At 42.6% G+C, this 12,414-nt stretch overlaps 1 protein-coding gene across 2 annotated transcripts in view; it reads left to right on the forward strand.

The window, feature by feature from the left end:
- LOC103474211 (roundabout homolog 2) overlaps positions 1-12,414 on the forward strand; it is a 100,505-nt gene that overhangs the window by 77,192 nt on the left and 10,899 nt on the right. For both annotated transcript variants that reach the window (XM_008425015.3, XM_008425016.3), the window contains exons 18-21: positions 6,608-6,814; positions 7,632-7,674; positions 7,770-7,903; positions 8,011-8,298. In XM_008425015.3, the coding sequence (XP_008423237.1) occupies positions 6,608-6,814; positions 7,632-7,674; positions 7,770-7,903; positions 8,011-8,298 (672 nt within the window). The remainder of the gene's footprint in view (positions 1-6,607; positions 6,815-7,631; positions 7,675-7,769; positions 7,904-8,010; positions 8,299-12,414) is intronic.

A 12,414-nucleotide genomic window follows, 5' to 3' on the forward strand; every position in this document is an offset into this window, starting at 1 on the left:
CTCAGCCATTCATTTTCAGACTTTTCAGAAAAATTTCAGAGCTCAGCGCACACCATCTTTCTCTCATCGCTGCTATTACTGTGAATGAGCTACAGATATGAATCACGGAAGTATCAGAGACGACAAATAGCCCTCTCATACTCTTCAAATGGTTTTCGAATACGTCTCACGGTTCCTGAATGGGAAGGAGTTGTTCAGACGGCTTTTTTCATCAAAACTGACTGGGTGTCTCATAAAGATAGAAATCTTTCTCCACCTCTCTGTCTCACACACACGGCAATTAGCTGAGGATTAATCACTATAGCAACAGAACACAGAGAAGGGCAGAGCTGCTGGTTTGGACTACAAAGACGCCATCTCTGTAAATCTAACCATGGTGGAACACTTTAATACAGAGGGCAGGACAGAATATCAGAACTACAAACATGGTGGAACACTCAGTTAACACAGAGGAGGGCTGAGTTGGCAGTTAAGAACTACAATGATGGTGGAACTCTCACTTACTTACGACAGATTAGGGCAGAGTTGACATTTATAACTACTTGCTGTTTTGGGCATTATATAGCTGGATTAAGCAAACCACTGTTACACATTGGATTAGTGTGGACATTTAAAATTAAGCTTACTGAAAATTTCATAATAAAAGCCTTCACATTTTTCACATCAGGTAATTGCTCTTTTGGGCTGTATGTGACTGGTTTAAACAAACCACTGTTATACATTGAATCAGTGTGGTAATTAAAATGAAGCTTTCTGAAAGTTTCAAAATAAAAACTTGCATGTTCCTCTCACGTCAGGGCAATATTAGCCTTTTTTATGTTTTTATGGGGATTTTTCTCAGGTTATATTTCTGCCAATTGCATACCTGCAGTATATTCATTAACATCAGCACAAACATTAGCATTTCACTGCCCCCCACTAGCGCACTGCCTTGCACTTGCCTATAAACTCATTGCATCTCTGAATAGTGCTATTTATGTTATACCTTAAATGCATATCATCTAGTGGTGGCAAAAGCAACAAAAACCTAGCATGCTCTGGACTTGAGATGGAGTACATGGCATGCACACATATTGATGACATACTTTGATTAAACTAATTTATCTTCGGTGCAATTCCAGTACTGAGAAATTAACTTTATACTAAGGTGAGTCTCTCTCATCTGAGAATGTGAACCTGTACTGGGCTGATTCTGTGCCTTCAAATAATTTTAACAATGCTCCTGTAGAAGTTTTATAACTTTATAAGTTACAAGAACTTCAAGAAGTTCCTGCAACTTATAAGGAACAGGTCTGAAAAAACAGTCTGTGTGCTACACTCAAGAGAGAGATTCATTTGATGCATCAAAGAGTGATGTCATCACTGCTGATGTCATTGTTACCAGTGGAATTGAACATTCTAATGGTGGATTCACATCAAACACGTTTTGAGCGCAGGCAAGTCTGGCTTATATTCAAAGTCTATGTAGAGAGTTGGATGTGTCAAACGGTTCAAATGGCGCCCCGCTAGATGCTCAAGGAGTGCCGCAATAGCCCTCGACGCACCTCCACATAGAGTTTGAATGTAAACCAGACGCGCCTCCATCCATCCATCCATTTTCTTCCGCTTATCCGGGGTCGGGTCGCGGGGTCAGCAGCTTCAGAAGGGAGGCCCAGACTTCCCTCTCCCCAGCCACTTTTTCTAACTCCTCGGGGGAATCCCAAGGCGTTCTCAGGCCAGCCGAGAGACATAATCCCTCCAGCGTGTCCTGGGTCTTCCCCGAGGCCTCCTCCCGGTGGGACGTGCCCGGAACACCTCACCAGGGAGGCGTCCAGGAGGCATCCTGACCAGATGCCCGAGCCACCTCAACTGGCTCCTCTCGACGTGGAGGAGCAGCGGCTCTACTCTGAGTCCCTCCCGGATGACCGAGCTTCTCACCCTATCTCCCAGCCACCCTGCGGAGGAAACCCATTTCGGCCGCATGTATCTGGGAACTCGTTCTTTCGGTCATGACCCAAAGCTCATGACCATAGATGAGGGTGGGAACGTAGATCGACCGGTAAATCGAGAGCTTCGCTTTTTGACTCGGCACTCTCTTCACCACGACGGACCGGTACAGTGCACGCTTCACGACAGACGCTGACCCCCCCGCTCCCTTCTTCCCCCATTCGTGAACAAGAAACTCCTCCACTTGAGGCAGGATGACCCCCCTGACCCGGAGAAGGCACTCTACCCTTTTCTGGCTCAAGACCATGGCCTCGGATTTGGAGGCACTGAGCCTCATCCCGGCCGCGAACCGTTTCAGTGAGAGCTGCAGATCACGATCTAATGAAGCCAACAGGACCACATCATCTGCGAAAAGCAGAGATGCAATCCTAAGGCCACCAAAACGGATCCCCTCAACACCTCGGCTGCACCTAGAAATTCTGTCCATGAAAGTAATGAACAGAATCGGTGACAAAGGGTAGCCTTTGCGGAGTCCAACTCTCACCGGAAACGAGCCCGACTTACTGCCGGCAATGCAGACCAGACTCTGACACCGGTCATACAGGGACCTGACAGCCCGTATCAAAGGGCCCGGTACCCCATACTCCCGGAGAACCCCCCACAGGGTCCCCCGAGGGACACGGTTGAACGCCTTCTCCAAGTCCACATGTTTTAGTTCTCTCCCTGGTTTAACACACCTGCATCAAATGATGGCTCATTAGAAGGTCTAAGGAGAACATTGACTTGCTGAGGACGTAGTTACTACCACTAGGGAGAGAACTAAAACATGCAGGATGCCGGCCCTCGAGGACCGACTTTGGGCACCCCTGGTGTAAAGGATTGAATTTCCATAATGCCCAGTGTTGGCAAAATCTGGGTTTGGATAGTGACCTAGGTTATTGCCATCTGGGTGTGGGTCGGTGTAAAGGCCGAGCTGGGCTTAGATTGGCCTTCATGTAAATGCCAACATGAAGGCCCTCCATGCTACCTGTGGAGGTTGGTCGCATGGACGTCTGTCTTTCTTCAGACCTCCATGTTTGATAGATGGTCTGTCTTTCCTCGGACCTCCCTAGTTGAGTGAGGGTCCGTCTTTCCTCGGACCTCCCTGGTTGATGGATGGTCTGTCTTTCCTCGGACATCCCTGGTTGATTCAAGGTTCGTCTTTCCTCGGACCTTCCTGGTTGATTGGAGGTCCATCTTTCCTCGGACCTCCCTGGTTGAGTGAAGGTCTGTCTTTCTTCGGACCTCCCTGGTTGATTGGAGGTCTGTCTTTTCTTGGTCTCCTCTATTTGTAGGGAGCCTTCTGTTTGCAAACTGGATGTGGGTCGGCGAAAAGGCCGAGCCAGGCTATGCATGGAGACCCCTTGTTGATTGAACGTCTGCCTTTGCTTGGGTTCCTCTGTTTGTAGGGAGCCTTCTGTTTGCAGGAGGATCTCTGGTTGTGTGGAGACTCTAGGATGGATATTTTCCAGAGCAAGTTTCAACTCCACCTTCAGGTCTGCAACCTGACCCTACAGAGCTTTCACCGTTTCCTCCTGAGCTTTATATTTGGAAGCTTGCTCAGTGTGACTTTTGAGATGCTCCTCATATTTAAGTCTCACTCTGTATTCTTCAACCATTACTTCTATTAGGCCAGTGTTTCTCAACTTTTTTCGGGCCAGCGCCCCCCTAGCCCTAATCCAGGTCCCTCACCGCCCCCCACCAAATAATTTGTAGGTTACTTTGCACTGACAATTATTTTATTATTAATGTTACTATCATTATTGTAGATGTTTTGAATCGGCGCACCGATTATGTTTTCCCGTACACTTCGCGGCCCTTACGCTCCTTCACCTCGCGCACATAACGGGGGAAATGTAGCGAGTTTTGCCCTAAACGTATCGGCATCTGGAGGAGGGGGGTTGGGGGGCGAGCGTATGTTTCTACGCTCCTCCTTGGGGGGGCGACGATTTATGTTTTTGCATCCACCTGAATAATGTGTAGTTGCGCCCCTACCCATGACACTTCAACAATATTATTTTACCTTTTATCTGGAAATAGTGTCTGTTTATTCTTACCATACAGTCCTCTGTATTAATTATTGCTCGAAAGGTCTTGCCATAACAGTTTATTCCTCCGTATTTACTTTAGTTTCTTAGTTTATTCTTGCATTTTGTTCTTCATTCATTTCCATTTAGTTTCATTTGATTAGTTTTATCCTTTCGGTTTATTGCTATGTCCACTTTAGTTTCTTTCCTGTTGCTAAATTTATTTTATCGTTTATTGACCATCAGTAATTTTCACTCATCACCTGCTGCGCCACCTAATCATGTGTTTCACATCATGTGTTGATTTTTCACTGTTAGGGCGGTCGGGAAACATGTCGATGGGGAAAAGGCAGACTGACATGAACCTTTTAAAACAACGGAAACAATTTCTGCATTCTGATTATTGAAATTTAAAAGTGCTGTGTTGTTCTATTACCCCCGTTTCATACCGGACCACTTACAGCACCGGTGTTAACGCTATAAAATGAACACTCTCTATCGTGGTATCACCCATGGAGGGATTTCTTTATTTAAATGGGCTCATTTTTCAGAGGGATACAAACAAAGTCAGGGCATCGTGATTTTAGTAATTACATGTTTATAAGAGCGATTTTCTGTTGTCCTTGATGGAAGCGGGCAGCTTTCAAACGGAAATAAAACACTTTTTAATATAAATTGCTGCTTTGACATGATCACAGAACTGCCAACACATATGTAGTCTACATGAATACCAGACAAAGTGAATCACAGCAGCGTCATCAGCCGATGTAATGCTGAACTGATGCGGAGCGAAGCTGCGCCATGAACCTAAAAACACTGAATAGAAGAATTTAAGGTGCATTTAAGGTGTAAAGTTTACCTTCGACCAAACGTCCCCCAAAAGCATCCCAGCGCCCCCCTTTTGTAAAAATGTCCGCCAGCGCCCCCTGCCGTCCTCTGAACGCCCCCTGGGGGGCGGTACCGCCCACGTTGAGAACCGCTATATTAGACCTTTATTGCGGGAGGCGTATTTTTCAGCCTCCCTCTTGAAGTACTCCAGCTGTTGAAGAATACTCTTGTCGACTGTAACTTTGGAAGAGCAAGAAACCTTTGACACATCTTTAATCTCTGGCACGTTTCTTCCATGTTCACGTTTGCCTTGCTGGTGACATTCTTTTTCCAACATTGTTTGCAGTTTTTGAATCTCCTCCTGCTGTGATTTGACTTCAGCCTGATATGCAACCATTTGGTCTCTTTCCTTATGGAGTTCAAAAATCTTATTCTGCAATTCTGTTTTAAGATCGTCTACCTGCTTTGTGAGATCTTTGACGTGTTGCTTTGTCTCTTCCATGACTTCCACTGACGGGGTAATCTCGAAGTCAGCAGAAGGTGTTGTTTCCTGTTCGACTTGCAAAAATGTTGGACTCTCAAAGTTGCTGGAAGGACTTAATTCCCCCTGGATCTCTGATTCATCTTCCGGCTCAATGGGACTGTCGCTGTCATCTTCAACAGGGAAAATGACAGCGTCGTAGTCGACTTGGATGTTGGATGTCCATCATGTTGACCCATGAAAGCTTAGCTGGAAAAGCTTCATGTTCAAAAGCGATCTGTTGTTGCTTCATGACTGGTAAATTCTTGCTTCTCTGAAAGGCGTGTAATATCTGGAATCGATTTCGAACGTGCTCTGAAGGGTGATCTTTCGCGATAGAACTGTGGAACAGATCAGAGAAAACTCTGTGAGCTACATTCAAGAGAGAGATTCCCTTGTGATATCATAGAGTGATTACATCACTGCTGATGTCATTAATACCATTGGAACTGAACATTCTATCTAGCTTATTTTTGGGAGGCTTATTGGGGAAACAATTATGGGTCTTACTTCCGGCAGCCACCGGAAGTAGCAGTATTTCATGTAATTTGTAGGGATTTTGGCAAATATATATTCATGATAGAAGTTACATCTCTCTTTTCAGTTATTGTACAATATTTAATAAAAGCCTTCATATTTTTCACAAAAAATAATTGCTGTATATGACTGGTTTAACCCAACCACTGTTACACATGGGATTATTGTAGCACTTTAAAATGAAGCTTAGGCAGTGCACAAATATTAGCCTTTACCATAAAATAAAAAATCTCCCAGGTTAGTGCACTGCCTTGCACAATATTCCTCTGCTAGAGTGAGAAACGGAGAGAATTTCTGACCCCAAAACAGTTTTTAACTCACCCTCATTCCCACAAATATATATTATCTTTATTGGTATGAAAGTCGGTCATGATGACACCATCTCAATATTAGTACACCGCCAATGAATTAAAATTAGCACAAGCATTAGCATTTCACTGCCCCCATTAGCATTCGCCTTTTTCCTAAATAAAGCTTTTAACTATTTTTCTTATTTATTAGCCAAGCTTAGTATACTGAATGGAGTAAGTCAATGTAAGACAACATGTTAGTGATGCCTCACATGCTACTGCCATCATTTAGGCTAATGTTAGCAATTTGGCTCATTTTAGCTTGTACACCAATGTCAACATCCTAAAACCAAATTCCCGATGGTGTAGGAAACCCATCCATTCAAAGTAAACCTTTATCATTCAATATTTTGACCTTGTGTGTTTTTTTTGTCTTTCAGATCAACAGCCGGTGGAGGTCAAGAAAGGCGGTGAGCTCAGCATGGCAGAGCAGATAGCCAGCGTTATCCGCCAGCCGGCCTTCATCGCGGGGCTGGGTGTGGCCGCCTGGCTGGTTCTGATGGGCTCCGGCGGACTGCTGTACTGCCGGCACCGCAGGAGGAAGCAGCTGGGCCACTACACCACATCCTTCGCATACACGCCGGCAGGTGAGGCAGCCAGTCCGTACGAACCCCCTGTTCCGCTTCGTACAAACAAAGATGGCTACCCGGCGTCATCAATCCACTCCTCAAAGTCGCCACGTGCGACAAAATGGGACAGACGCAGAGAAAAAAACGGATTAAGCAGTTCACAGTTTGTTTTTGCTCAACCCGGTGACATTGACAAACTTCCTGACGCACCTCTGGGGGACGGGGTGAACATCTTGTTTGGTGATGAATGCTTTCAATCTCAGTTGTGTGCTTTTGCAAAAAAACAAATCCTGCTCTTTAATCTCATCCACAGTTTATTTAAATGTATTTATTATCCGAGCTTACTAGCGTGCGCGACTGAAGGCAGCAGAGAATAAAACTGCAGCGGTACAGATTTAGAACAAAGCCTTGGGGTGTGAGTGAAAACACATCGTTTGTTCACTTCCTAATGCATTCAGAAGCACATGTAGTATGGTTTTATGCAAGTTTTATGTAAGTGTTATATTACTGTGATTTAGATTATCTTATGATTGTGTCAGTTTGCGTGGCTGCCTCCTTTTTGTTGCAGGCGTCTTTCAATGTATATCCATCCATTGTGAGCGTCTCTGAGCGTATTTAGGTCAGAAGTGTGTTTTCATAGAAATGAATTCAAACCTGCTTTTATTTGAATGTACTGTGAAGTGTAATGATACAGGGCTAAACACACTTGTTCTCTTTAGAGTCTTTGAAGGGAAGAAAAAAAAAAGAGATGTCTTAAGGCGAAAGCTTTCTCTTCTCCGCTGTCAAACATGATTTATATTGTAGCTCTTCATCTTTTTTCTTTTCCTTTTTGCAGTTGGCTTTGCTCACAGTGAAGGATCTGGAATCATCAATGGAGGGTAAACTCTTCTTTGAGGTTTGATTCACATGATAAGAGACACTCTGGGTTTAATAGAAACGGCGCTAATACGTTCTCACCTTTCACTCCCTCAAGGCCTGGCTTGTTGGGGTCAAATATGGGCAATTACCCCTGGCTGGCGGACTCCTGGCCCACTCCGAACCTCACTCACAGCAAAGACTTCGTCAACTGCTGCTCTGGAAAACTGGACTCAGAAAGATATTATAACTGTAAGAGCCCTCCTGAAGCTGAATATGCAGGTGCAACGGCCTGTTAGGAGCACAGAGGGCTGTAGCCGAGAGTGTAACTGGTTGTTTGTTTTTTTCCTCTGGTCCAGCCGTCGGGATCATCAACTACCCCAGTCAGACGGAGAAGCGCAGCACGGCGTCCAACGACAGCCCCATTTACAGCACCATCAACACGGCGGCTGAAGACGACCTGCTGGCTTACTACGACACCTACTCCAGCGTGCCCTTCAACCAGGGTCCAGACCCCTACAGCAGCAACCCGGTGCTATCCAGTACTGGGATTCTGGGCCTGGAGCAGGACCTGGACCGCTGGACCATCCAGTCTGGCCAGTCAGGCTCAGAATATGCCAAACTCCAGTACACCAAGAAAAGCAACGGTCAGTACTTTCCCCAATACAAACTCCTTGTTTTGTTGCACTGAAAGTGGCAGTAGGTAACTTTCTAAAAATATTTGTTTTTACACATTTAAAAAAAAAACTGTTTCTATGTCCTGAAAATAATCTGTGAAAATATTAATGTCCTCTGCTTTGGTCCTATAGCTTTCTGCAGAAATACCCACCCCATTCAGAAACAACCAGTGAGAGCCAGGGGCAGTGTATGTGCTGCTCAAAGTGCTAATGGCAGAGAAACAATAACTACTTATCTGCCATCATTGGTGGCCATGCTAACTCGCCTGTGCATTCAACGCATATTCCTTTAAGGGGAAGAAGCTGTTGTGCAGCAGGGAGCAATGTGGAGAGTGTAACTAGAGTGTACACAAGCATGACTGACGGCGCTAGGTCACTCCTCCTGGTTCTGATTGGTTGTTTCTGACTGGGACCGGAGCATTACTGCAGATGGCAGTAGAACCACAGGGAGAAGGAAGAGTAGTGTTTTTTTATTTGACAAATTATCTGTGTATCTTTCGGAAGACTGTAACAGTTTTGAAAAATTAAAAAAACATTTTTGTAAAACGTACCTACTGAGATTTAAGAGTTTATTTAAAAATATATATTAGAAAAACTTTACTTGAGTAATTACAATGAGAAGGATTCAATCACATGTGGAAAAAGTATTTGAGAAATTTTGTTCCAAAATTATTGGAGGGTTTTTGAGCATGAAAACCCCAGTTATCATGTCATAACATTTCACGTTAAAAACCAAGACTTTGACTGGACCAGACCAAAACTTCCACTTTGTACTTTTCTTTTTGGCATTGAGAGGTGAACTTGTCGGGATGCAACACTTATTTTATTTTATTTTTTTGTCATTTCAATTAACAAGGTAACCTTAAGCTAGGGCTAAGCTAGTTTCAGAGAGCCACTTCATTTTTTAAAAATTGCCACTTTAGGAACAATCTTAAAAAAATATTTGTTTTTCTCACCAAAATCTTGTGATTGTGCTTGTGGACAGGAAATTTACCCACAGCAGAGCATCAATGTTATAAAATAAAGCAAAACTATCCCAGATTTCAACCAGAGTAAAATGGGTCTTATCATCATGATTCAGGTGTCGTTTAAATTATTTCTTAAATAATTAAAAGTCCTGCTTGTTCCCCTCCTTCATGATTTGTATTTAGTATGACTCTATATGCTCCTCCTAACCAGACACAACTCTGCACTGTCTCTTACCATCATTTTGAAAGGAATTAATAACACAGAATTTGGTCAAATCTGATTTATTTCTGTTTTCAAAAACCATCAATTTGTTGTGAAATCCACCGACTTTGTTTCAACCTTTAGAAATGGTTTCGATCGATAGTCCACTGAGTCTTCTGCCAGTCGAACATCTTCCCTGAGCAGCTTCTGCTCTTACCGCACATATTCTGTCTCATCTGTGAAACCTTGAGAGGTCAGACAGGGAGCACACTGGACAAAAACAACTGGCAGAGGGAGGTGAAGCTATGACCACCATTCAAAAAGAAAAAAAAATCAGCAAAGACAGGAAATGAGAGATGCATCATCCTCCTGATCTGTTCACATTTTGAACTAACAGCTGAGCGAGTGACCTTGAATTGGGCAATATAAACAGTTTCAAAATTGTCTTGTTCCAAGTCTTCTTTTTTTAAAATATCCATTTCTTTTTATCCAACCTTAAGTGAAGATGCCTTTCAAAAACTCAAGTGAGCCTAAGTTGTTTTTACTCATTATCTCCTTCCACTCACATCCACATGCAAACAAACACTGAGCATTGACAGAAGTTACCTTCAGAAATTCCTGTAAAAGCTTTTAAAGATGCGCAGAAACACCTTAAAAAATAGCTATTTGAGAAGTTTTTGTTTGGTTAATTCTAACAGCTGCTAGTTCAATTTATGCAGCTTTTCATGCCACCAACAAATCTAATTCTCGTAATTTTCGCTTACGGAAACTTTCGTGTTGTTTTGAGGATAAAATGAAACGAGGTCAGGTAAAGAGGGAAGCCATTAGAGAGGGACTGTTTTAAAATCCATATCTTGTTCATTTTTTTGTGTATTCATTTGTCAAGATGGACATAAAGATAATAGTTATAGCAACGGTTCTGCTGTAAAAACATGATACTAAAGATGCTAAATGATGGCTCAACCTAAAAAAAAAGATAAATTACAAATAATAAAGACACATGAGATTAGTTAGAGTTTGGATGGAAAGTAAATGTATTTATGAATAAGTTGTTAGTTCCTCCAACCCCATTTCAGATGGGATTTATGTTTTACGTGTATTATTTGTTATGTATGTATGTATGTATGTATGTATGTATGTATGTATGTATGTATGTATGTATGTATGTATGTATGTATGTATGTATGTATGTATGTATGTACTTACATGGATGTATATGGATAGATGTGTTCACATACATATATATATATATGAGGTGTGCCGATCAGGTTTTTTCCTGCCGATTCCGATCACCCATGAGGGCCGATCAACGATACCGATCACGTAATTATATATTTTTTTTATCATAAGCACTACCGGTTACATTATGTGGAAAAAGGAGCCATGAATTCTCCTTAATTTAGACAAAAACTTGTTTTTAATAACTTTTTTCAAGAAAAAAAACAAAGCAGGCATTGTGGAAATTGTACTGCTATCGGTAATACTATCTTTAACAGACTGAAAACATATGAAGGCTCTGAAGAGGCTAAATAATGTAAAGAGTCAAAATAAAACCTCTCAACATTGCCAAAAAATTCAAGTATAAAACGTAACATTCAAAGACAAATACAGGATCCATTACAATAAACAATCCAGAGTTACTGCATGAAAACTTCCTGATAGCATGGCTGCTAGCTGATTACTGCTAGTTCTGATTGGCTGTTTCTGACTGAGCGGCGTAATTATGCAGAACAGAGATCGATTATTTTTTCAGAGATTATCTGTCTCATGTTCGGACAGCGAAAGTTTTAATAGGTATGTAATTTTTTTTTTTTTAAGTTGGATGCTGCAGTTTTAAACAGAGCTTCTGTGTGAGTCACTACCAGGTGGAACAGAAGCGGCGCTCAGTCTGTGAAATATTACTACCTGTAGCGCGTAGCAGCGGTTCAACAGCGAGAGCAGAACCACATCGCAGCTCTAAGACTTAAATAATTTTGCTGGTTATTTGTTTAGCTTTCTGACCATCATACTAATCCGGGTGAGAGTTTGTAGCTGTGCGCTGCTTTACCTGCTATCTGTTCCTCCATGTGTCTTTTTTACTGCACTGAGCCTCGATGTAGCCAAACTCTGTCAAGTATGACATTGTTTTTATGCCATATTAGATTCGTCGTGTTGATGCATTTAGACGTGCTTCACCCCAACGTGCTTCAATTTTCCGCTGCAACACGCAAACTTCCCCATTCACTCAGTGCGATATAGTTCCACACGACATCGCTTAGGATTTGTTGCTACGCGTTTGCGCAGAGTGAAGGAAAGAGGAGACCAGCTGAACAGGCAGGCTGCGAAATGAGATGCAGGTGATCGGTTTGTGTGATCGGCAACAAGAGACCGTGATCGGCGATCACCGATCATACACTTTTTCACGGAAATCGACCGATTATGATCGGCGGCCGATCGATCGGCACACCTCTATATATATATATATATATATATATATATATATATATATATATATACACACACTCCTGATCAAAATCTTAAGACCAGTTAAAAAACTGTAAGAATTAGCATTTTGCACTATTGGATCTTAAGAAGGTTCTAAGTAGAGCTTCACAATGTTAAAAGAAGAAATCAGCGTAAGAGAAAAAAAATTAAGACCATAGCTAAAAAAAACCCCGAAAAACCCCCAAAACAGAAATCAAAGTGTCAAAAAAAAGGACTCAGTAATGAGTAGCTCCAACATTCTTATTGATGACTTCAAACAATCGTTTAGGCTTGATGCCAGTGTTTCCAGGAAGCTAGTGGGAACGTTGCTCCAAGTGTTGAAGATGGCTTCACGAAGGGCATCCACTGTCTGGAACTGATGTCCATTTTTGTAAACTTCCCTTGCCATCCATCCCCAAATGTTCTCAATTGTGTTTAGATCCAGGGAACATG

This window comes from Poecilia reticulata, chromosome 13 (genome assembly GCF_904066995.2).
Source record: "Poecilia reticulata chromosome 13, P_reticulata-male-v2, whole genome shotgun sequence".
NCBI classification, from domain to species: Eukaryota; Metazoa; Chordata; class Actinopteri; order Cyprinodontiformes; family Poeciliidae; genus Poecilia; species Poecilia reticulata.